A 26,097-nucleotide genomic window follows, 5' to 3' on the forward strand; every position below is an offset into this window, starting at 1 on the left:
AAAATCAAGTAAGTCCTACATGATTTAACAAGTCTGTGGCAATCTATCTGCTGGTAACTCAGTCTGAGTTTTATGTTTTTTAAATTTCTACATGATTTTATTACTCAGATTACAGTATCCAAGAAGCAAATCAAGATACAGGCCCAATTCCTTCCCTACCCCTTCCATTACCACAAACAGGATCAACAATCTTTGAAAATGGAGTATATCTTCTGTGATGATTCAGACTAGATATATGGAAGAACTTTTTTTAAATGAGAGTGATGAAACAGAAGAGGTTGCTCAGAGATGGTGGATGCCCCATCCTTGGAAACAGGGATCCAAGGTCACATTGGATGGCGCCCTAAGCAACCTGATCTAGCTGAAAATGGCCTTGCTCATTAAAATGAGGTTGGAGTAGGTGACCTTTAAAGGTCCCTTCCAACTCAAACTATTCCAGGACTTGAAAAAAAAAAAGAAAGAAGAAACCCCAAACTACCAGATTTTGCACATGATAAGAATATGATGTGAAATGTAAAGAAATATGTGGCCACAGTTTCATCTGGAATAACCCTGGGGAAGCTCTGCAGCCAGCCTGATGAAGTTCACTCAAAGGGAAAAAACAAGGACACCTGAGTCACCAAATCGCCAAGAGATTAAAATGGATTCAGCAGATACCACAGCCACGGAAATAAAGCTTCTCTTGCACACAGTGTTGTAGGCTCCCTAATATCTTCTGAATAACACCAAGCAAAACCAGAGATATTACCAATACCTGTGTCCACCCTGGATCTGTCCATGGAAGAGAATGAAACAGCATAAAGGGAGCATGAATTAACTTCTCCTTTGATTTTGCAAGCAGAGTTGTGGATGAGAGGACCAGTCAGCACTTCTCCTCTCACTACATTTGGTTGATTGAGAGTTTTATGAGATGGTTACTAAATAAGAGTGTTGGAATTGCAAGAAAACCATTACAGATTTTCTGGTCTCTAAAATATAAGCAGAGATACTGCACTACAAATAGCAGTTCCAATAACTATTTATCCACTTCTTTTACAGTGTCAATGCTGAATGCAGCAACAGAAGTTTTGTGTAGAAGTTTTCATCCTTATATTTTGAGGTTTATTCCTCATGGTATCAATCTTCTCCTGTATAGTATCTGATTCTTATGAATTCATAATATTGCACAAAGTGATTCAAGAGGAATCTTGTCATATCACAAAAGAACACTCATACCTTGTAAAATCAGTCCTTCCCTATTGGAGCCTAGTTAAAGATGGAGTGTTTGTGTGATTCCATTTCTAAAATATGTTGATTTTTATGAAAAAACTGTTTCTGAACTAATTTCAGCAGTTCGGACCCCTTTTTGATTCTTTTCAATGAAAATAATTACATAATATTTGTCTCCCTTTAATAGATAAAATATTCAGGTCCATTAAATATTAACATGTTTTCTCGCTGCTGGTCAAACAACACGAACAGCTGTCAGCTCCTTTCCTTCTCCCCAGAGCAGTCTGTGCAGCAGGACAAGTTCTCTGATCCTCTCCTGTTTGATTCCCTGCCTATTGCTCAAAGGATTGCAGACCTGATTACCAGATCAGAGTGGATCTGGGTACCAGAGCAGAACTGACAGAGACTCTTAGCCATGCTGGCCTAGAGCATTAACTGAAAGGCTCACTATGAAAAAAATACAAATAATGTAAAATTCTTCCCTGTGTTCCACAGCATACCTTGTGTCAATCCAGTAAGCTGGTAGAGCTCTGCAACAGTTATTCAAATTACTCTGTCTAGTGAATTGGATTAACACACCAGCTATGCTTTCAAATTCTGCTTCATGATCAGCAATTTGCCACTGGGCTTTGGCTATTCTGTTACACAGCTGAAAGGTCTATTGTATGAAAAAGAATGTTTAAAACACCACAAGTGAAGCAAAGCGTACAAAAATATACCTCAGCTATTGATGGCAGTCTGACACCTATGGATCTTAAATTTCCACTGATGTCAGAGGAAAGACTTCAGGTAAATACAAGTTTAATCTTACAAAATGACTTACAGGGTAGTTTATAGCGCCTTAAAAGTGAAATTTAATCTAAAAAAAGAGAAAAAAACCCTAAGAGTTTAAATAAAAACTCACAGATTTTTTTCATTGCTGAAAAATCACCAATAGAAATAAAAATGTGTTACAGTGTCTTCATGAACTTTATAATGCTAAAAGGTGATATATGGTAATATAACATCAAAATTAAATTCATCATTATGAGTATGCCTTCATTCATTAAAATATGAATTTCTCTCCAGTCAAAAAGAAAAAAAAAAACAAGGATGAGCTATGAACCGTGATGATATAACTCTCCTTCTTAAAAGACTATAAACTATAACCGGTAAAACGATTTTGTGCTATCAATATGTGATGGATTTTTTGAATAAAAAGTTCTCTCTGCAGACCCACTATGTGTGTAGAGGCTCTGAACAAACATTAGAAATTTCAGTATTAGAGCTGTATGAAACTTAAGTTTCCAATTGACAAATAATCTCTTGCTTTTTTTCTAACACAGATTTTTTTTTTTAAGAATTCGACTTTGATTTTTTTCTCATTCGACTGTCATGATGATTTACAACTCAAAGAGCTTCCCCTGACGAAAGAAAATCCCACAAACCTCTTACCCCTCCAAAAGGCCCCCAAACCCCCAAAGATTATTCAATCTTATGTAACTTTCCAACTTCGCGTGTGTGTGAAAGTTTACACATTTTAGACTGAGAATATTTTTGCATTCAGCACAGATTTGCCACCGTGTGAAACTCATTCCAAAATGGTCAAAGTGATAAATTACAAGTGCTTTATGATAAGTGCCCCATTTTCATTAAGCATAATGGATACTTTTCCCAGAAGTGTGTATCTTGGCAAATACCTTTTCTGCCTCAATTCTCCATCCCTAGGGGGCCACTTTGAGATTCAAAATTAAGTACACAGCACATTGATGGTTTATTTCTGAGAAGCTCCCCATTTATTCAATAGTATTCTGGCCCATTAGACATTGAAAATATGCAAAATTCTCAAACTTTAAACACTTCTGTGGCAAATATTTCTTATCCAGATCATCTGAAAGATTTATGAAAGCAGGTTAAATTTAGATTTTAGTTCAAATGTTCCATACAGCTCTTACTAGAATATACAGCCATCATTTTGGATTTATTCCTTTGGAAACAGGTTGTACATATTCAAATCTACATTCTGACTAAGAAAACATCTCTCAGTAAAACTTCACTGACTGCATGCTTTAGAAACAAGACATTCAGCCTCCCAGGCTGGAGGGCAGCATTCATTGCTGGGGTGCCTAAGCACACTGCTCTGCAGAGCTAAGACAAGGTCATCACAATTCCACTCCACTCATTTTCTACAAGAAATTACATTTTAAAGCACTGTCTGACACAAGTGAGAGCCTGTCTTCCTGGGAAAATGCTAAAAATGTGTCCCCATTACAGTTTACCTTATTGACATCCATTCTCAACTTCTCATTGTTGGCACTGGCAGCTTTTTCTGCTGCTTTCTTTTGACGCTGAGGTCCCCTGCCAAAGAAGATGTAGTTGACCAATGCATACTCCAGCAGAGCCATGAAAACGAAGACAAAACATCCCATAAGGTACATATCAATGGCTTTCACATAGGGAATTTTGGGAAGAGTCTCTCGAAGATGGGTGTTAATTGTTGTCATTGTGAGCACAGTTGTGATTCCTGGAAAAAAGAATTGAGAAATCTAGTGATTGAAATAATTTTTATTTATTTTCTAGAATAACAACTTATATTATTCAAATTATGGAGTTGAAAAATATTTTTTTTCCCCTGGTGGACAAAAGATATCTCTAACCATTGTACATATTAACAGAATCCTAGAAAGGTTTGGGTTGGAAGGGCTCCCTCAAGTACCATGGACAGGGAACCTTCCACTAGACCAGGTTGCTCACAACCCCATCCACCCTGGCCTTGAATGCTTCCAGGGACAGGGATCCCTGGGATCCCCCAGCTCCAGGCAACATAATCCACTGTGACACTACACTCACGGAGAAGAATTTCTTCCTAAGATCTAATCTAAATCCTCAGTACTCAGCTGTCAGTTTATAGGAATTCCCCTTTTTCCCAAGTCCCTCTCCAGCTCTCTGGGAGAACTTTTAGGCTCTCAAAGGTGCCCTAAGGTCTCCCTGGAGCCTTCCCTGCTTCAGGCTGAACAATTTCAACTCTGTCTTCATAGAGAGAGGTGTTCCAGTCACACAACTATCTTTGTGACATTTCTCCAGCCTGTTAAGGCCCCTCTGGATGGCATCCCTTCCCTCCAGCATGTGGGCAGCACCACACAGCTCAGGAACTTGCTGAGGGCACCCTAAATCCCATCGTGCATGTTGCTGTCCAAGATGATAAGCAGCACAATCCTAACACAGACCCCTGAGGACACTTGTCGCTGGTCTCCACTTGGACATCAAACTGTTGACTGCAACTATTTGAGTGCAACCAGCCAACTCCTTATCCACTGAGTGGTCCATCCAACAAATCCATGACTCTTCAGTTTAGAGACAAGGATCTCATGGATAACAGTGTCAGATGCTTTGCACAAGTTCAGGTAGATGACATCAGTTGCTCTTCCCTCATCCCATCAGTGTTGGGACCCTGCTTTAGATGGCCACAGACTCTGTCAGGCACAACTTGTCCTTAGTGAAGCCAGGCTGGCTCTCATCCATCACCTCCTTGGTTTCCATGTGCCTTAGCATAGTTTCCAGGAGGATCTGCTCCATGACCTTGACAGCCCCAAATGTGAGACTGACAGTTCTGTAGTTCCTCAAGTCTTCTTTTGTCCCCGCTATTAAAAAGGGGGCTTTGCTTCCACTTTTCTAGTCAGTGAGACTTCACCAGACTGCCATGGCTTCTCAAACATAATGGATAGAGTTTTAGCCAATTCATTTCCCAGTTCCCTCATGCCCTGTGGATGCATCTCATCAGGTCCCATGGACTTTGTGCTTGGGATCCCCACGTTCCTTAGAGGGTCTCCAAGAAGATCCCTTAAGCAGGTGGCTCTTCATTCTCCCAGTGCCAGCCTTTGCCTTCTGCAGCTTGAGCAATGTGTCTGGAGCACGTCCATGAGAGCAAAACATTGAAAAGGTGTTCAGTACCTCAGTCTTCTCCAGATCCTGGCTATCCAGGCCTCCTGTTTCCTTTCAGAGAAGACTCCCATTTTCCCTCATCATCTTTTAGCACTGATGTACCTATACAGAAGCTTTTCTCGTTGCCTTTGATGTCCCTGGACAGATTTAGTTCTGTCTTAGGGCTTTAGCTTACCTAACCTGATCCCTGGCTGCTCAGATTTTTTTCGTGCATTTTTCACAGGCTACCTGACCTTGCCAACAACCTCTGTAGGTTTTTTTTTTTGTGTTTGAATTTTTTCAGGGACATCTTGTTCAGTCCTTATCTTGGACTTGGATTTTTTGCATAGCATAAAAAACATTACACCTGTAATAAAAGGAGCTCAGTCAAGCAAACAGTAGTTGGATTCCATAAGTGTATTTTTAAACAGATAAACTGCAACCTTCTGTAATGAGTCTCAGCTAAAAATTACAGGCTACAGTTGCTTTATCTTGCTTTCCTCCAGTGTTTTCAGGATGTCTGCAGTCTGAAATTCTTAAGGCAAAATGCTACACAGAAAGCCCTGGTAAAACTCAGATGTATTCTATAACATTAAAATGTCAAATTTTCAACGGCATCTTTTATGGGGTTTTACTTATTTTACTATACAAGAGCTGTACTGGCAGGAATCAGTCTGATTTTGACAAAACTTGGCAATAGATAATACTTATTTTTGGAACATGCTCCTTATGATGAGGGGCACAGAATAAACAGATACACATAGGACTAGTGATGAGATAGACAAGTACTCTAGAGATTAATTAGGGAAACTGTTTTGCTTCTGGAACATAAGGTAACAGTAAGGAAAAAATAATCAGGCTCTCACAATAATTTAGGTTGGAAAAGACCTTTAAGTTCATTGAATGCAATTTTTAACCCAGAACTGCCATATCCACCACTAAACCGTGTCCCCAGGCACCAAATCTTCAAATCTTCTAAATCCCTCCATGGATGGCAACTCCACCACTTCCCAGAACAACCTCTGCCAAGGCTAGAAACCTTTTTGGTGAAGAAATTTCTCCTAGGATCCAATCTAAACCTTCCCTGCCATAACACGAGGCCATTTCCTCTCGGTCTTTCACTTGGCAGAAGAGACCAACCCTCAGCTGGCTGCACCCTCCTGCCAGGGCGTTTTAGGGGGCAGGAGGGTCCCACCTGAGCCTCCTTTTCCCCAGGCTGAGCTCCTCCAGCTGCTCCTCATCAGTTCTGTGCTCCAGACCCTTCCCCAGCTCTGCTGCCTTTCCCTGGACAAACTTCAGCCCCTCAATGTCTGTCCTGAATTGAGAAACCTGGAACTGGGTTTGCGGCACTCCCTCAACATAAGGACAAGTGAGCTATACAAACCTAGTAAAACTTTATTTAATTCCTGAAAGGAAAAGCAACTTACAATCCATAACACAATGCTGAACGTGTGTTCTGGACTGCCATGGGCAAAAGCAAACTAAGTGCATTCTTTTCAGAGGAAAAAACAAGCAGCAAGAGAACAACAGAATATGTTGAGACAATTAGGGTTATTTTGATTACAATGATTATAAAGTTAGCTGATTCAGACATGAAATCACTTTAATTTTTATTTAAATTCTGATGTTTAAAATGCTGATTCAAATAATACAAAGCTTAACAAGCCAGACATAAAAAGATCTAACACATATATTTTTTTACTTTCAAATCATGCACCATCCACTCAGCCAGAAGCTAGAAAAACCATTCAGCTAATGCACACTGCATGAGATGTGTAAAAATGCCTACCTAAAGCAACTCTTGCAGCTGAAGCATCATAATTAATCCAGAAGGAAACCCAGGACAGGATAGTGATCAGAATAGAAGGCATGTAGGTCTGCAGAATGAAGTAGCCAATGTTTCTCTTAAGTTTAAAGCTGAGAGACAGCCTTGGGTAGGCACCTAAAAGAGAATATTTGGTACGGCCATAATTTATTTGTATAATGCCTGAAAACATTTTTCTTTTCTGTCACTTTTGTTTTATTTTTTCATTCAATGTAGAGTACACTCAGAGCTGAAAGGTCCAGGATATTCAGGGGCAGAATTTCTAGCAAGAATTAGGATTAAATAATCTTTTATACTAAGGATACAAAGATGTTCTAGTTGCTTATCTGCTGGTAATCATAACATTGAACAATCAACAGCCGAAACACAAATTAGAGCAGCAAAGCACAGAAATTCCTCTTCTCTGACAAACTCTCATATGCCAGCTTCAGTGTGACCCTGATCCTAAACTTCTCTCCAAGAAATGCAACACTCCTCTTTTGTCACTGGACACCAGAAATATTGTAGTACTTGAAACATTTGTTAATATGGGTGCCTAGAAATCATTCTTCAAGTCCCATTTATGCTTGATTTTGAAGAATTTGCAATGTACAATCATTCTATAGTCCCTTCAAAGATGATTTCTACCCATATCTGGACAGTGAGTTTTGAACAGAATTTTTTTAACACACCTAAGGGGTTTCTGAAATAGGTAGAAAACATCTCCTAGTAGCAGCCCAATTCAACTCTTGCCTCTCTTTAACAATTTAATACCATCAAAATATGTTAGGGTGTTTTTAATTATTATTATTGTTATTTCATGAAATGCAATCTGATTTTCTGCTCCTTCTCAGAAAGCATCTTTTCAGCCTTCAGAAAGTCATACAATTACTAGAATAGGCTAAACTGGAAATCCTGGAACAAGCATTTTAAAGATTTTATATTGAAGACAAAGTAATTGTCTAATACATCCCCAACTTGGCAAAAGGAACATCTGAAAATACGAAGAAAAAGGTTCCTAAATATCCTACATGTTGGAGAACAGAGGTGTATAAGTGGCTTAATAAGTTTTCATGGGTAAACACAAAATACAGCTCATTTGATGAGCCTTAACATGACAGATTATTATGTTAATGAGTAGTGCCTTATACACTACAAAAGCTTTAATAAAAACCTCTGTTTTCCAAATTCACAGCTGCTGCTCTATTTTATTCTTGCTTCTAAAAGTTTTGCTCCTCAACAGCACACTAAAAATTAATCCAGTTTTAAATGTCCTTAAAAGAATGCCCCATTCAGGTTCCCCTCCACAAACCTGTAGAGAAAACAACATTCTTGGTGATAAGCTTGTAGTCCACAATGGAGAACTGTGGCAGCTCGATCTTTGTCACTCCTGTGACTGCATTATCACCCCCACGCCAGTAAAACTCAATGTCATCTGTTGTATAGCCATCTATAAAAACAGGGACAAACAAGTGAGATACAAATCTCTTCTGACATCATGGGGAACAGCTCATTTACTCAAAACATATGAAATATATTTCTAAGATGAAACCATTTATCAACATACAGACACAGGTCATTCCAAATGTAACTTCAAAAGGCAATCCTAGGTAAATGTTAATATTTGTTGCTTTTGGTTGGGTTTGGTTGGTTGAATATTTTTCTAAAATATATATTACATGAATGTATTAACAAAACAGACCTTTAAAACCAAATTAAGACTACACATATCCCATCTCTAGATAGCAACTGTACATTAGCTTAAGGTAACTTCTGATACCAAGGCTGGATAAAACAGCATGACTTTTCTGCAGTTTCTGTCCCTGAGCTGAAACATCAGCACTGGCAATGTTTCGTTTTCAGCTGTAAAAACCAGCATAGTTCTTTTTCTAAAATAGCTTAAATGCAGTAAAATACACCACATTCAGTGAGGCTTGTAAGGGGCCATGTAGGAAGCAAGAGATGCAACACCCATCAGTGACAAAAAACCACCCACAAGAAACCAACCAAAGAAAAATAAAATTCCCACCAGCCAACAAAACACCTCAGAACACAGCACATGTTCACACAGTGATAAAACATCCATGAGAAAGGAATCTGTGCTCCCAAATGGCCAAGTTCCATGCTCCAGAGTTGGTGTACAGAAATGATTGTGAGGCATCAAAAATAAATCTACTGCAAAACCATGAAATACAATATTCATTAATGTTTCATTATGCATTAATCTAAAGATGTTTGTCACTGAAACTAAAACACAGAATGACCATGACTTTGCAAATTGATATAATAAATATATAAAACACCTTGATTTTAAGTCCTCATCCACAAACTGAAGACAAAATTAAACACTGAATACCATTTCAAAATGCTCAAATACCATTGAATTTCAGGGAATAATGCATAGAATCTGTTTTGCTCCTGTGCATCATTAATTTTTGATAGTCCAAGTAGAATCTAGAGTTCAACTTCAGTGGAAGGCAAGCAATTTTGAAGACATGAACCAAATAATCGGTAAAACCACTAAAACAACTATAAAAATCTATCTAATACACACAATTTTAAAAAGTATTTTGGTAGATACATTCCTATAGCATGTTGATAGCAATTCCAGAGTTTTGTGTGAGTGACTCGTACTTTCCTGGCCACAAGTCTGTCTTCAGAAAAGAGGCCAACAGCTTACTTATGTTTCCTTGCCTAGAAACTTCATATTTGTCAAGTCTTCCTCTAGGCTTTCAGAGAGAGAAATAAAATAAAATCAAGTCTAAAATAAAATAAAGATGAATAATTATATTGCCTGATATTGAGATGTAAAAGCAACTTACTGCATTTCATGCTTTGAAAAGTATAAAAGAACAGCCTTAGAGAGTTTAGGAAGGTTGATATTACCTTTTTGGAAGTATCTTTGTGATATTGTCAAGTTTTGCTGATATTCTGACATCAACCCTGCCCTCCAATGGCAAGTTCTAGATTCTAATACCATTTACTGAACTTGGATTCAAGTTCACTAAATGGTAATCAAGGCAATTAAAGCAATTAATCAAGGCAATATATTTAATTCTGAGGTAACTAAACTCTTAAACTTCACAGCTAATTAATTATTTTATTTTCATTTTGTATATTTCTGAAAAAAACAAATGTCAAAATAAGTTTGAGCAGGAAAAACCCCCACTTTTCTATGTGAGAGAAAAAGTTTATAAAAAGCCCAAATGGCTTTTTATTTGGTTGTATTTTTTAGAATATCTGTTGGAAGACCTTTTTTGCTGAACTGTCTATGAACACTTTGGCCTTGAATTGTGTAATCATAGCAGGGTTCACAAGAGACCTCCAGGATTTTCATTCCAGCTGATTGCCAAATGCTTCAGCTTTACCCTCTACCAGGAATTCATGGTTCAGCTTCTCCCTGGATTCTCACAGCCTTAACACAAAGCAAACATTGACAACTTTCCAGGAGAGAGGAATCTTTGCAAACTCCCACCCCAAAGTTCAAACTCTGGATATTCCAAACTCTGCAGCTTTGGGACCTTTGGGGGGAACTGAGCAGAATTCCCTGCTGCTGAAGCGTTTTTACATTGGGCAAATGATAACCTGAGACAGACCCAGAATGACAGGACTTATCAATAAGGAGAATTTCAGGAAGTCTCTTTAAGCTTTCATTAAAATACTTCTCTTTCCAAAAAGGATAAATTATCCTATTCATTTCAGTGTGTGGAGAAGGAAAGCAAAGAATATCACAGACATCTGCACATGAATGCTCTTGTGTACTGCGAAAGTACCCAAAGATAATTGGATATAAGTGTAATATCTGCAAAACACCTGCCAAAAGAGAGAATGGGACTATTCATGTCTCTAGTGGATGTTTTACAGTAAAGTCCAATTACCTGTGGCTATAATAAACTCCTTCTGCAGCTATCTGGGACTCAAAACAACTCTACTTACAAGTTAAAATTATTTAAAAATCAACCAATTTATAGTAGTAATAAGCAGTCTTGAAAAATAATCTGTAGCTCTTGACAAGAAAAAACAAGAGTTAATAGAGTCAGTTCAATATTTTTAAATTATCAGACACCATATGTTGGTAAAGCAGAAAGGAAAGCATACTGAACCCAGAAATGTTCCAAGCAATCTTTGCAAGAATATGAGTTTAGCACAGAACACTATTTGATTTAGACTGTAAACAACTGTTGGTTTACTATATATTAAATTGTATGTAGCTCAGCTGCCAGCAGAGAGCATCTGATTGATTGCTTTTCCCTCAGTCATTTATATATCATCATCAGCACGATTTACTTCACGTTCAGAAAGTTCAATTTCTCATTTCTGTCATGCATCACACACTGGCAGCCACCCAAATCAATACATTGTCCTGGTAATATGGCACCAATCCTGAGAGAAGCAAAACATTCTCAGGTCCCATTAACAGGAACAGGGAGTTTATCATCCTGTATGCATTGAGGGATGACAGATGACGAAGCACTGTGGAGGAAAAACAAACAACTAATAGAACATAAAATAAAACTCCCTTCACACAGAAACTATAAAAGCACCAATTTTTTTTTTCCAGCCTATGCAAGACAAGTCAAAAATAGGAAATTCTTCTAATACAAACAACCTAAAACGAAAGCTGTAACTTTACTGACTGAAAACAAAAATATTTAGACACAAGACAATTATCAGAAACACCATACAATGGAAGAAAAGAAGCAGATTTTTCTGAAAAACTCAGGATTTATCAGGATTCACTGCCTCACAGTGCTGCAGTTTATACATGACAGCCAGGAAATATTTTACGTCTACACATCTCCAGTGTGCACTGTGCAGGAATCCAAGCGCTCACATTACTGACACCATGGCAGCACCTGGAGACTGAACATAAGGCAGCTGCTGATTTTTATGGGAGGGAGGGAGAGAGAAATGACATAAACATGCAAAACAGTGAAAATGTGCCTAAAAAAGGGGGAGGATTCTAAGACCATGCCCTAACCTGTCTCTGTTGTGAACCATCAGCAATTTGTGTGAGCTTGGGCAGTGCATGCACACATCCTGCATCACCTCTGAGCTCAGGGGAGCCTCCTCAGCCCTGACCAGGAGCCTCAGGAGACAAAAGCATCCTGCTGGCAGCTGTCTGAATGCCACCTCCAGCTGCTAAAGCTTATCCAAATAGCTGCTCCTCTACTTTCAACCTGGATCTCTGAGCATGGAGAGCATGCAATTATGATGAAGCACTGCTCAGCTACTTCAAAATTTTTGCTGAGTGGGTCTGGAGACTCAATGAAAATTGGGAGCACACCCCCCCTTGGATCACCTGAGGTCTTTGTCTTTTGCTTAGCAATAAAAAACATATGAGAACTCAGTTGACAGCAGATTCTGGTCTTAAATACTATTAAAAAGCAACCATTTACAAGGTGAACAGCCTATACCTGGAGGAGAATAATAGACTTATTATACACATGATATTTTTGTGGAAATTATTCAAATGTACATTACTATATACAAAATCTATGGCCTCATAGGTGGGGAATGAGTAACAAGCTACTTTATTTCTCCTGCTGCTATAAAATGGATTTTCTTTGCCTAGCCACTCATGGTAGCTTCCCAAAATAAAAAGGAGAGAACTCATGTATGATATCTATACCCAAGAGAAAGTTTTGAATACAACTATATAAAATATTGTTAGCTAGCAACCATAATACATTAATTTATATAAATGTAGGACATAGACTTTCAGACTAATTGAAGAACTTGACATCTACTGGCCCTGTAAAATGACATGAATGCTGCAAAAAAACTTTAAGTGATTAATCCTGTTTGTAAAACAGACTGTAGAATACCTTTAGTAGCAAAATCCATACATTTAATTTATTTTTAAACATAGAACTAATACTCCCTCCTTTTTCAAGATTTTCTTCAGCAGCTCTGCATTCACACAGAGTAAACAGCAAAATTACTTTTAAAATCCAAAGTAACATGCAAAGCATATACTGAAATTCAGAAGCCTTTCAGATCTCTCAAACTTGTTTCACTGCATCACTTCAGCCTTCACTTATTCAATTAACTTATTCATTCAAAAACATATCCAGGAAGAGAAAGTTAGAAGTGTTTCCTTGAGTTTGCAGAGATGTTTAAAGCTGAGGAGAATATGAGACATGAGGTGCTGAAACCAGTGGGGTGATACAAGGGTGAGTAGGAAAACCAGAGTTTGTGTGCCAGAGCAACTGGAAAAAAGCACATCACACTTGTTTCTTCCTCCTCTTTCTCATCCCCTCTAAATTCTGTCTTTCTGCATAAAACATTAAAATTCTTCTTACATTCCACTACAAAGGCTTTTTCCCCTAAGGCTCTGAGGATTTGGATACAAAGAGGATGTACAGTTTTCTGACTGCAGTGAAATTCAAGTGATTCTGAGATTAAATTGGCAACATTCTCAAGAAACTATCATCTTCAACTTGTGCAAATGGCTCCTTACTGGGCAGAGTAGGGTAGGTCAAAGAAAAAGACAGAAATGTGATGCTGTAATTACTATATACAGCTATTTAAAACAAAAAATATCTTTTGATGGACAAGTGAAATGATGAAATTGATTCCAGGCCTTAGAGTGGGATTTCCATGATATTAACAGAATCAAATTTAATTTTTATGTAGGTACTTCAAGCTGATCCTTACAGGAAGGCTGGTAACTTACAGAATAGGTATCCTGGTGGGACTCCTTAATTTTTATTTTTTTTCCCTAATGACTTCACTGAAAACCATTCACAATTGAGAGCACCTCCTGCAAAATGCTTTCATAAATATATTTCCACTGCTACAATACTTCTAGGAAAGGAAAGAAAGATCATAATCAGATAGGGAAAACTGTACCCATGCAATAATATCAAAAAAACCTTTTATCTCCTGGAACGCAGCAATTTCTCACAATCTTTTCACTTCTATAAGTTCAGTTACTCCCACCAGTATGAATGATCTAAAAGGCTGTTGGTTCAACACTGTGGAGATGCTGCAAGCCCTGGAGCTCCTCACCCAGCAGAGACAACAAGAGCATGTAGAGCAGAAGCTGCTGGTGCCAGGAAGGTGATAGTGGCTGGGTGGCACGCAGAGGGTGCCCCAGCACCAGAGCCAAGCTCCTTCTGGGGCCCCAGGGAGAGCTGGGCCCTCCTGAGTGGGCTGGAGCTCAGATCTTTCCCCCTTCCTGCACACAAGCATGCTCTCCATCTTTTTACTTCTGATTTCCATCATCCTTTAGTCCTGCAGACCAAGTGCCACGTTAATGCATTAAATATATCCCAGAACACCATAAAGTACAACACATCTGGCTCGGTTTTATTCATTTAAATGGCTAAAATCCAGGGATTTGCATCACTGTGGAAATTAGGTATCTGATTTCTGTAGGCAAACAAACAGCTTCAGATGATGTTTTATACAGCGCACAGAAACATCCTCTCCCCCATTTGTGCCACAGTTTGTGTTCCCCAACCCACCCACTTCATTTAGCAATGACCTTCTCTGAGGATAAGGTTGACAGCATTATGTCAGCATATTGATTAAGTCTGGACCATCTTGAAGGATATTTCAGTGTAGCATGGGTGACATTAAGCACATATGTGAGGAAAACATGGGTGGCAACAGTTGTCAATATGAAGTTAGAGCTAAACATATTTCTCACATCCGCTACTACTAAAATTATGAAGAAAAAAACCCTTAATCTTTAAATTTAAAAAAAACCAGATTATATATATTAGATTTATGCAGTCAAGTTTATTATTTCCTTATTACACATACCACAGAAAAAAAGGAGTTCTGGAACACACAAGTGACTACGTGAGACACGACAAATCTGTCCCAGACATAAAAAATGGTGGGAAGTTTAGTTTCATTTGCAATTAAAAGTACTACGGTAGAAAACTCAAAGTCAATATTAAGAAACTCAATATAATAAACTATTTCCTTAAATCTCAATTTTATTGTCAGTGACACAGAGAAGCCAAGAAATTTACTTTCACTTCTTGCAATGGTGGAGCTGCAAAGATGCAGTAAGAAATTGCAATATGCAACCATGAAGATGATACCAATCATTGCTGAGGAAAGCAACATTTAGGCAGAAATAAATTTCTATTGAAATGTGAACTGATGTAAATAGGATAAAAATGAATACATGAATACTTAAGTGATCTATTTCAATGCCATTAAATCACAAAATGAACAGAACTCAAGTGAAAATAACCATTGAGAAAAGACAAGTGCAATCAGGTATAAACAGGCAATGGGCTTTTTTTTCCCCCAGAATGATCAACAAAGTGAAAACACAAATTATCTCCTATGCTTAAAGAGTGAAGATTTTACGACATAATTGATAGTTATTTGCTTCCACATTTAAATCAACGAAAAAAAGTCAAAGTTAAATAAAAAATAATAAAAAACACCTTCAATATCTCACAGACATCAGAAATTGCTTACAGGAAAAAAAATGTTGTTTACCCTAGTTCCCAAGATTTAATCTCAATCAGAGACAGAACAAAAGTCCCAGAAGGCTGAACTGGGAGATCTACATGGGAGAGAGAACTTGGAATGCCCAGAGACTACTCAAGGTCTGCTTGAGCCTCCTGCCACACCCAAAGCCTCCAGTTTAAAGAGCATGGTAGTGAAGTGCACAAACCTTGATGAACATGGCTAAAAATGTTCAACTGAACAATTCAGCAAATTAATGGTGCCTCTCATATATTAACTGGATCATTTAAAAAAGTCTATAAATTTGCATTGGTAATCTCATCAACCCCACAATCAAATATGAAAACTCTTTTGTGTTTTTAAATGAGGGATATGTATAAGTAATGATTCAAATAGGAAGGACTGTGTTCTTTTTGCATCATATTAAATAACCAACACGGGTGCAGAGGGAACAATTTTTGGTACTTTGATGCATATATATATATATACACACACAGAAATTTCAACTGCATTCTGAAAAGATATTTTTGAAGACTGATGGAAATGTCTTAACCCTCAACTCTCTATGTAAAACTAAACACTGTTTCTGCTCCTTGAAAATAATTATTAGCAACTGTCTTCTACTTTTGAAAGGCCATATTTCAGGAACAGAACTTCTATAGTAAAATGCACATCCATAATGAGTGGGTGTAAATGACAAATTATTTTCTCCTGTCTCCCTTCAGTAAGGACAAGGATCATGTAGGGAAACCAGATACTTATATTTGCACCCTACCATGAATTTCATCACTGCAGCCTGTATTTCATGATTTGAGCTGATTCCTATACTTTTATCTCATTTGACTACATTAACTAATTTATGCATAGGAAAATTGCTATCCAAAGCAATTATATGTAATTTTTAAGTTATGAAGGTCATTGAATATTGTTCTCTCTTAGACAAACAAATCTCACAATTTGCTTATTTCAGAGGAGACTTAATAAAAAGACTGTGTATGCTGTTTGCTCTCTTTTCTGATTTAAGAAGTGGTTTTTTGAAACTGGAAATAGAAATGAGGGGTATATCCAAACAAATGAATCAGCAAAGCATCATCTCCACAAGCTCAATTTTTAATACCTTAGATATGTAAGACCAAATGTTCTAAGTTTCCTGCAACCCACTACCAGCCTACATTTTGAATGCTGATGTACATTAAAAAAAGAGAGAAAAAATGAACAACATCTGGCAACCTTAACCTTATTTATAAAATTGCATTAATACTCCACTCTGCTTAATTATCCCATAGCTGTATTAAAAATACAAGGCCACAAGGAGAAAAATGCAATTTGTAGAAGAAAGCCCTTCTGTTTGTAGCTGTGCCATTTTTTCAGTCTAGAAAAATATTTATTCATTATGATATGCTAGCTTGCAATGAAGTGTGAGGTAATATTCTGAAATATTATTCCATCTTTGCCTGAAGGACATCACAGTATTTAAAGCATTTCTACTTTTAGGTACAAGTCTGGTTATGAAGGTTTAGGAACACTGGTCTCATAGACTGTCCAGCAGGAACATGCTAAAATCTGTTATTGCCAAGAGTGAAATGTTCATTAGAACGTAAAAACCCCCACAGATTTTTACATATGTAGAATAATGATTGGGTTTGGACACTTACCTGAACCTGCAGAAATTAATTTTCTTTTAGTAATGAGCAAGCTATAATTAATGTTCCTTTTAAAGTCATCCACATGTGTAGATTTGGGAACTTTATCTTTCCTATCTGAATAAGTCTTCTGTCATCTACAAGTTTTTCAAGGATAATTACATCTACCTTTGATGTGGAGAACTATTTATACAGTACCATGTGAATGAAGTTTATAGGAACTTTAATTATAGACCATGATATTGTTAGAACTACATCATTATTTTCTAAAAATTGCAGTAGCCCTGTAACGTTTCTGTGTCCTTCACACAGCTTGGTTAGTATCAGAAACCACATTGCTGCCTTCTCAAAATATTTCAGAGGGAGCTGTGTGCCTCAAGGCTCAGAGGACTTTCCTGCAGGAAACTCTCTTGTGACACCTCTATCAGAAAAGACAGCACAGGTTTGTTGGCAGTATCCCAGCTACTTTCCTGGGATGCTGAAAGAGGCCAGAATAAATTCTTTTGACACCCATCCCTCCAGCTTTTTAGAAATGGAACACAGGGAACAGTTGTTTGGTGGGTCACAAGATGCTAATGGTTGTGGATGGGTGTGCACAAGGTAGCAGGAACTGGAAGTGTTTTAATAGGAGATGGGGACAAGGCCAAAGGAGAATGAAAGCTTCTTCAGCTCTCTGCACCTATCTGGCACAGGAGACTAACCCTGGGAGCCTCAAACACACCATTCAGCAGCTACTGCTGTAAATCCACGGCACATGCAACCTCACCCCACATCTTTTTTCCACTAGAAAAGTCCACTTGCCCCAGTCAAGTTTAATGTTTTGGCTTTTATGTACCACAAAGCTGCATTAAATTCTGCTCTATAGGTAATATACTCTTTTACTCATTATCTGTTATCCTCCTCTGATCTGCATTGATGTACCATACTAGGTTTCATTACTGCATTTTAGAAGCTTATAAGTTCACAAAATTGTCTGTAACTTTCCTAACACTCACTTTTCTTCTGAGCTGCAACTGCAGGCATTGCCCAAGGCTGTGCCTAGTTCATGAAGTAGATGTGGCTGAGACAAGATAATGCCAAGCCTTAAAGGGACTTTTCCTTGCAAGCGCATTTTAACAGCCTGTTGACTTTTATTCTGTTTTCCTCTAGCTCTAGTATTGTAACTGTGTCAATATGCAAATATGTGTTACATAAGGTTGCCTCTTGGGCTGGAAAAGCAGAATATCTGCATATAAATGTTCATTAAGAAGAATCCAGTACAATATTTTTACATACATAAAAGGAAATCAGCCTCAAATACAAAAGTTAAAGAACTACTACTTTTTGCTGAGAGCCCCATGTGGACTGCACCTCTCTCGTGCCTTTGAAATAAATACCCTTCTTCAGAAAAAACAGGAGAAAAACACATGAATAATACAATAATGTATAATAAACCACGCAGCAATGGAATATAAGTAGTGCTTCATAATCACTATACACTCCTGACACAACTGCACAGAATCATTCTTGGAGGAGTTATGAGTCAAAGTCACATCCAAGCTAAAAAAAAAAAAAAAAATCAACCAAAAAACCAAGCAACAAAAAAACCCCACCAAAATACCAGTGTAGCTATTTTCAAATAAACCTCCAGTGTTCCATACCTGTGCCTGTGTGTTCCTTCTTTAAACTGCATTTTCCCTTACACAGTGACATTAATTTCTAGCTTATCCTTACAACTCAAGGCTTATGTGCATCACATATGCCCTTATCTACATCTATATTCTTATTTTCTAACTTTGTCTTTCCTTTGGAAGTGTTATCCTGCATGTGTCTGTGGGCTTTATGAATCAGAAAAGTTGCTACTTGCAGGGAACACATTGCTTCAGTGCAGAAGCAAGAAACTGAAAGTACAGCGAGCTCTGCTACCATAAATATGAAAATTGGATTCCTCCTCTGCTCTGCAGCATCCTCAGTGCCCAGGAAGCTGTCAGGGCTCAGGAACATCCCTGGGGCGGGTATCTAACAGCCACCTTGTAAACATTGTTATCAAACCATTGGTTTTGGTGGTGCTCCCAACTTGCATCATTAAATTACTGCTGTACCCTGTTTATGTTACAAGTATGTTTATGCTGCAGCAATTATAAGGAAAATTTTTATCACTATGATTGCATAAAGCAACTATTTGTCTAAAGCTTAAAATGAAAGGCCTCTTGTGTGGTAAATAAAAAACGTGAAACAAAACATCTTTGGAAGGCATGGAGTTGAAGATAATAATCTCTGTCATTTGAGTTTTATCATGTCATTCTGTAACAAGTCAGGAGTGGGAACACTGAAAAACTGACCTGTCCCAAGTGGCTTTAAACTGCCCCTGTGACTTGGAACACCTCAGGGAGCTGTTAGACAAATGGAAGGTATGCAAACCTGATGTTGTCCTGGGCACAAGATCTGTAATAACATCCAATTTGTGTGTAGAGTGGTGAAGCGAAGAAATCCTTTCATTTCCTACCCTGTACCAAGCATAAATACAGAAAGACAGACTGAGTCTGATTCTTGCTTTTTAAAGCATCAAGAGCTATTGAAACACAAAAGCGTTGCCAAGTCAACAGGGAAAACACAGGGCACTTGTTCCTCAAGGAAACCAAAAACCTTCCAGGTCTACAGGCTCATAATAATGCAGTACTGCTTCAAAATTGTCAGTACAGATACATGCCAAGGACAAACCTGAAAGGGATGAAGGGGAGCAGCTCTCCCTGGAGGCCCATTAGAGCCTTCCTTTGGATGGAAGTGCCTGGCCATTAGTAACGGTAAATATTCCTGAGTACCATAAACAGAAATGCATGTGACCATAAAGAATGGGTCATCCCCAACAGAGCATCCAAAATCCTGTGGTCACATGCTGAATACCAGAAACCCAGCAAGAGGAGGATGGAGAGGAGCAGCTCTCTGAGGGGATGCCCCACATTCAGTTGAGGTGATTTAAACAACCTCTATACCTCCTCAGGCACACCCTGAACTCTCCATGCAGCTTACTGGCTGACATCATCAATAAAAAACCTTCCAATATCACATCATAAAATACATCAACATCTATAGAACACTTAAAAGACCTAATACTATAATGCTAAGTTTACTTCAAAGGTAGGTTGGTTTGTTTGTTTGTTTTGATTTTGGATGAAATTGAACACGTGGAAGGCAGTCTGCCAGCCTAATTACAATAAAAAACCAAAAATCTGTGCTGCACTTTTGTCCTCTTCACTAACCCGAATGTATTCATGACCTGTCCATTACAGCTATTTGATGCACCATTAAGTATAGCAAATAGCTCTACATTGTTAACATTTTGTAGGATCACTGCACTGGGAAGAAGGTTGGTAGCTGAAGATGTGGAACTAATATAACCAACAATTAAAGAGGCTGACACACTAGCAAACAATCAATTTAAAAGAGCAGAAAACATTAAAAAAATTTTTCTGAAAATATGTTTAAAAATATGCCATACTTCCTTCTGAATATCCAGATTTTAAAATGTGTAACCACTCTAAATAGCATAATTACACAGCCTAATACATAAAGCCATGGATATAAACAAACATTACTTTAATATCAAGTATATAAAGAAAGATCCCATATAAATAACAAAGAATATTAGGAAAAAGCTAAAACAGGAAGTCATTATCAAATGTATAATTATTGTGCATGACAATGGCAACATTCCCATGGATTTACATCAGAGCTGCATGTCCAGCAATGACACCTTTGAAAAGAATTTTCCCTGACTTTGTTGAGAATAATATTTTAAGTGAGCAAAATACAGAAGCTGCACTTCCATCATCTCTGCTCTGCAGAACTACTGAATGTCAATATTTCAGAATTATTTGTAACTTAGAAACCTCAGAATTTTGGTTCGTTAAAATGAAATGACACAGGGACAATGCCTCAGATAGGGTTGATTATGGACAGATTCCTGAGGGCTTACACCTGTTGAAGATCTACCAACAAATGTTTTTCACACAGAAAGGTGATCAGAAATATTGTTGGGCTCGTCCTTCATGGGTATTTTTACCATCACTACAACACTAGGCTGCATTAGAGACTCGTTCATGAAAAAAACAGGGTGATCAAGGGAAAAATCATTCTAGTTTGGAAAGGTTAGATGTGTTTCAGAACTGAAATTATAGAAATGCAAAAGGTAAATCAAATTTGGAAAAGGCAAAAACCTATTGCAACAAAAAGGCCCTTCTTAAAAAGGAAAATGATTCAGAAACACATTAGGAAAATCCAAGGGAAACAATTTTGCTTTCAATCTGTCTTCACCTTTGGTAGACTAGAAGTGTTTATGTTTCTCTTTTTACCTAAATTCACTTAAACCATATATTTATGTTATGTGCAAATCAATACATATTTTTATGAAGAGCTCACTTGTCTAAAGCATAGAGAAAAACAGTTTTTAGTACCAGACTTCTGTCTCTTGAGAATAAGCTTTCAGCTTAGTTTCTTTTGCACTTTCTTTGTAGTTTCTTTTTAAATTAGTTCCCAGCATGGACAAAAGTGGGGTTTTAGTTTTTTTTTAAGAAAGAAACTCTGCAATTCTACCTGTACATTCCCTAGAAACAATTCTTTAACACAGTTTTTAGCCAAATAAAATCCCTTGAGAAAACTAAAGGAAACCAAGAATGAGTTTTGCCTGATGAAGATTTCATGAATTTCAGCTGCGAAAAATTATACATTTTAAATCACTTCCCAAATTATCATTATATGTGTTAGGGGTTAAGGAGTATGCCAGCTACAAATTAGATGCAGCCATTTAATAGCACAAAGTAGCCTCACATAACAATTTATGGCATACATTGAGGAATGCGAAATCCAATTAAAATTACTGGGGGAGTTTAGCAGGGCAGAATTTAATTAGCAAAGAGAAAATTTTGCCAGAAGACTGTGGCTAACACCTGTTCTGAAGTGTAAAGTGACAAGGAATATGTGGTAACAAAGATTTGGGTCATAATTCGTGTTGCATTTGCTAGACAGCTCCTCCAGTGGCATTTAGACCCTTGTTTCCCTCAGACTGGGGAAGTGCTGAGCTCTCAGCTCCCAGCGCTGCTGCAGCAGCCTCTGACTCATCCCAAAACCCTAATCCAGCCCAAGCAGTACTGCTGGAGCACTGAAATGCTGATTTTCCTATTTCTGCACGCAGGTTAAATCCCATTTATTTGCATCTTTGCCCTCCGTGAAGCTGCAGAGATTCCTGTAAGCAGCTGTGGGTGCCCACGGGACTCAAGGGCTGTGCCCATGGGCACAAGGGTTGTGCCAACAAGGCTCAAGGTCTGTGCCCATGGACACAAGGGTTGTGCCAACAAGGCTCAAGGGCTGTGCCCATGGACACAAGGGTTGTGCCAACAAGGCTCAAGGGCTGTGCCAACAAGGCTCAAGGGCTGTGCCAACAAGGCTCAAGGGCTGTGCCCATAGACACAAGGGTTGTGCCAACAAGGCTCAAGGGTTGTCCCCACGGACACAAGGGCTGTGCCAACAAGGCTCAAGGGCTGTGCCCATAGACACAAGGGCTGTGCCAACAAGGCTCAAGGGCTGTGCCCATAGACACAAGGGCTGTGCCAACAAGGCTCAAGGGCTGTGCCCATAGACACAAGGGCTGCGCCAACAAGGCTGAAGGGTTGTGCCCATGGGCACAAGGGTGGTGCCAACAAGGCTCAAGGGCTGTGCCCATGGACACAAGGGCTGTGCCAACAAGGCTCAAGGGTTGCGCCCACAGCACATGGAAGTGGGCAAGTGAGCCTGAGGTCACTCCCTTGGCCAGAGAACAAGGTCTGAACGGCAGGGAGGATTTCAGTGAGTGAAACCAGCTTCCTCACTGGGATTCACCCAGAATGTCCCACCTGGGAGGACAGTCCACAGCACCTGCCCAGCCACAAATGCAGAATAAAAAAAACTCAGTTCAATCATATTTTCCAAGTTGAATTAATTTAAGATTTTCTTAAGTTCCACTATTTACCTTTTGCACGCCCAAAGTAGCAATGAGGACACTTACTTACCTAAAGATATTTGAATACCTCCTGAAATACAGATGACTAATTTTTTTAATTGTTCCCAACAGTAGAAATATTAAAAACTAACTAAAGCCATGAACTGAATCATCACCACTTTCTGTTATATTTTTCTGTTTTTTTTTTTTTTTTACTTGCTTAGGAGAGTGTTGGTATTTGCTTTGATCGACATGCAAAACATCCCTGGAAACATACCCTTCATTTACAATTCTAGTAGGGATATATCGTCTAATAAGAGCATTTTCTACATCTGGCAAGTTGTTACATTCACTAACATTGTGAATTAAAATCCAAATTCAATTCTACTATCTTTAATGACTGCAGTTAATGTTTTTCTCTAGGTTCACGAGCAACTTCATTATCATTAACATCAAGTCACTGGACTACCTCACTGATGAAAGATGAAGCCACTGATTAAGCTGTTCATTATATCCATCAGCATTATACTTATGAGTTAAAATCCTATCCTATTACCGATGAAAGGAAAGGAATACATATCAGAAACCCAGCATTAATGAACCCTACTGTTAGTAAATCCACATGTAGCTACAGTGCAGGACAAATAAAGCATCAAGATTAAAGCTTTCAGCTTTGACAATTACGTAAATAATGAGAGAGAAAATTTTTAAAACCTTGAAGCAAAGAGTGTTTCAAAAAAATTTATTTTTGCCTCGAGGCTGCCCTTTGAATAACAGAAATATGGAGCACCATTACTGTAATTCTCACATAAGAATATTAATTGAATTTAGAAAATAAAAATTCTTATCATAAAGTGAATGCATGGTATTGCTTTCAATTACTTTTACTGAGAGCAAAATAAAGCCTTTTGATTTGGGAAATTGTGAATTAAATCTATATATTACTGGATCTCCAAGTGCTACATCTTAGAGCAGATGAAATAAAAGCAATTACTGGTAATCCTGAATGGAAAAAAGAATGCTTCAGAAGTCCGTCTCACCAAGCCATCCAAAGCAATAGATATTACTGTATGTTCTGAAGTGGTTTTATTAAATATATTCAGCTTTAACAAATCTGATTTATTTTGAAAACATGTTTGCTTTTGTAAAGTTGCTTTTACAGCGGCAGGAAAGCCTCCAGGGCATGGTATGTGCTGTGTGATTGCTATTTGTTTGTGCACTGTGGATTTCCTCCCAACCCACTTCTCACCTAGAGCATTTGGTTACCCTAACTCAGCTCTCAGTCAGCAAGTGACTTTAATTATCTGCTGAAAAGTGGCTGCAAGCTGTTGATTGAAGAAATGCCTCAATTCCTGTGTGTGCACCCTGCATCAATTATAACGTGCATCTATAAAATCAGGTATTTTAATACTTCCTACAGCAGCACTGCTTTTAAATCTCAGCAATTTGTAGGAATCAACAATTTTAAGAGACTAAAGCATTATTTAAGATAGATTAAAGGGGGTTTTGGTTCTAAAAACTGAATTGCTCTAACTCTGACTGACAAAAGGCACACTGAATAAAGAATTGTAGCATAGGCTTGAATCTCCACTTTCCATTATTGCCCTGTCTCCCAGCAGAGAAGATTTAATTGCTGTTATGCTGATTATTATTGCTATTTTTTTTCACTGTGCTCTCATTCTGCACCACTGGGCTGTGACAGTAACACAGGACTAGGTTTACTGTTACTTTACTGTTAGTTACAGACCTGGGGAACTTCAGGATGTGCCACGCCCCACTCTGCTCTGGGAGTCACTAAAATTAGAAGACAGGTAGGTGCCAAGACAGAAACATCCTCCTGGTGCTGAGGCTGGGACTCACAGAGTCCTTCACCCCTTCCACTGTGCAATGGCTGAAGGATCTCCACAGATGATACAGGCAGAACCAGAGAAGCCCTTTTATTTTTTCTTTTAAAGCAAAAAGTAACTTCAAGGTGAAAGGAACACACTCTTAGCTTTCCTCTTGCTTATATTCAATAACTATGAAATGAAAATTCCTGGAAAATTCTCACCCATCTAATTCATCTTTCTTATTAAAATAAGCAATGTGTTACATGCTTTCTGTCTTTGTTGAAGTAGGTTGGTGTTGATACCAGACAATGAACTTTCTATGCTTTTAACTACACCTAGCAAGTACAGCAAAATAATAAAAAATCTGTCAGCAGTTCACTTTGGCTGCTCAATAGTTTAAACAGCAAATAAGTGTTTCTGTGGGAGCACAAAGGAACTTCTGAATCACTTACAGGCAGAGATCACTCTTGATTTAGATACATGACTCTACTTTATAATGGAGCTTTTGAAGACAGACATTCCACCTCTTCTATTGATTTTCTGTACATGAACTTGAATACCTAAACCCAAGACTTCTGCATTCATACATATATCATTCACCTAGTACTTTAAATAGGGAACTGATGTTTTAGAAGAAACAAAAATGCTACCTCATGTTAGTTTATATGCATATATCTGTATTTATATACATGGCACATCTTTAACACAGACCAATTTAAAGTATTCAGACTTTATCTATACAGTTGTTTTTCCCCCATTGAGTGTTTACAAATTCCTCTTATTTCCTTAAGGGTATACTGAACTACAGGAATATACTGAAAAATATGCAATCACTGAGAAATCAGAAGTCCTCCACTCTCAGATCCCTTCCCCCTGTCCTAATGATGTACTTGGAAAAAAAAAATCACTAATTCAGTTCATAGAAAAGAATAATAAGTCCAATTGTTTTTTTCTGTGTAGGAAGAACAACTAAAATGGATTAGCTGTTACTGAAGATTGGAGAAGTCCCACCTGATTGGCATTTAGATAGCTTTAATCAATATACAAGGGTGAGAAGTCACTTTAACATGTTATTTTTTCACATAATATTGTTTCTTCTTCATCCTAATAATGAATTGCCTTAATAAGAAAAGGCTGAAAAATTAAATGGGGCAAGGCAGCTGTAAGAAAATAGAAAAATGTGCAAGGAATATGCTTAAATACATGACTTTGCCTCTATTCATCACATATTTATCAAACCCATCAGATTTAATCAATAAAAGCTGGGTTGATTCATGATTTACCAGTGCTGATCAGCACTCTATGACTTTAGGCTCTACC

The 26,097-nt window shown here is 38.0% G+C and overlaps 1 protein-coding gene across 4 annotated transcripts in view; it reads right to left on the reverse strand.

Moving 5' to 3' along the window:
• Positions 1 to 26,097, reverse strand: part of GABRB2 (gamma-aminobutyric acid type A receptor subunit beta2) — a 140,602-nt gene that overhangs the window by 18,338 nt on the left and 96,167 nt on the right. For all 4 annotated transcript variants that reach the window (XM_058035077.1, XM_058035076.1, XM_058035078.1 and 1 more), the window contains 3 exons: positions 8,226 to 8,363; positions 6,899 to 7,051; positions 3,468 to 3,712 (listed from right to left, as the gene is read on the reverse strand). In XM_058035077.1, the coding sequence (XP_057891060.1) occupies positions 3,468 to 3,712; positions 6,899 to 7,051; positions 8,226 to 8,363 (536 nt within the window). The remainder of the gene's footprint in view (positions 1 to 3,467; positions 3,713 to 6,898; positions 7,052 to 8,225; positions 8,364 to 26,097) is intronic.

Source organism: Melospiza georgiana, chromosome 15 (assembly GCF_028018845.1).
Source record: "Melospiza georgiana isolate bMelGeo1 chromosome 15, bMelGeo1.pri, whole genome shotgun sequence".
Classification (NCBI taxonomy): domain Eukaryota; kingdom Metazoa; phylum Chordata; class Aves; order Passeriformes; family Passerellidae; genus Melospiza; species Melospiza georgiana.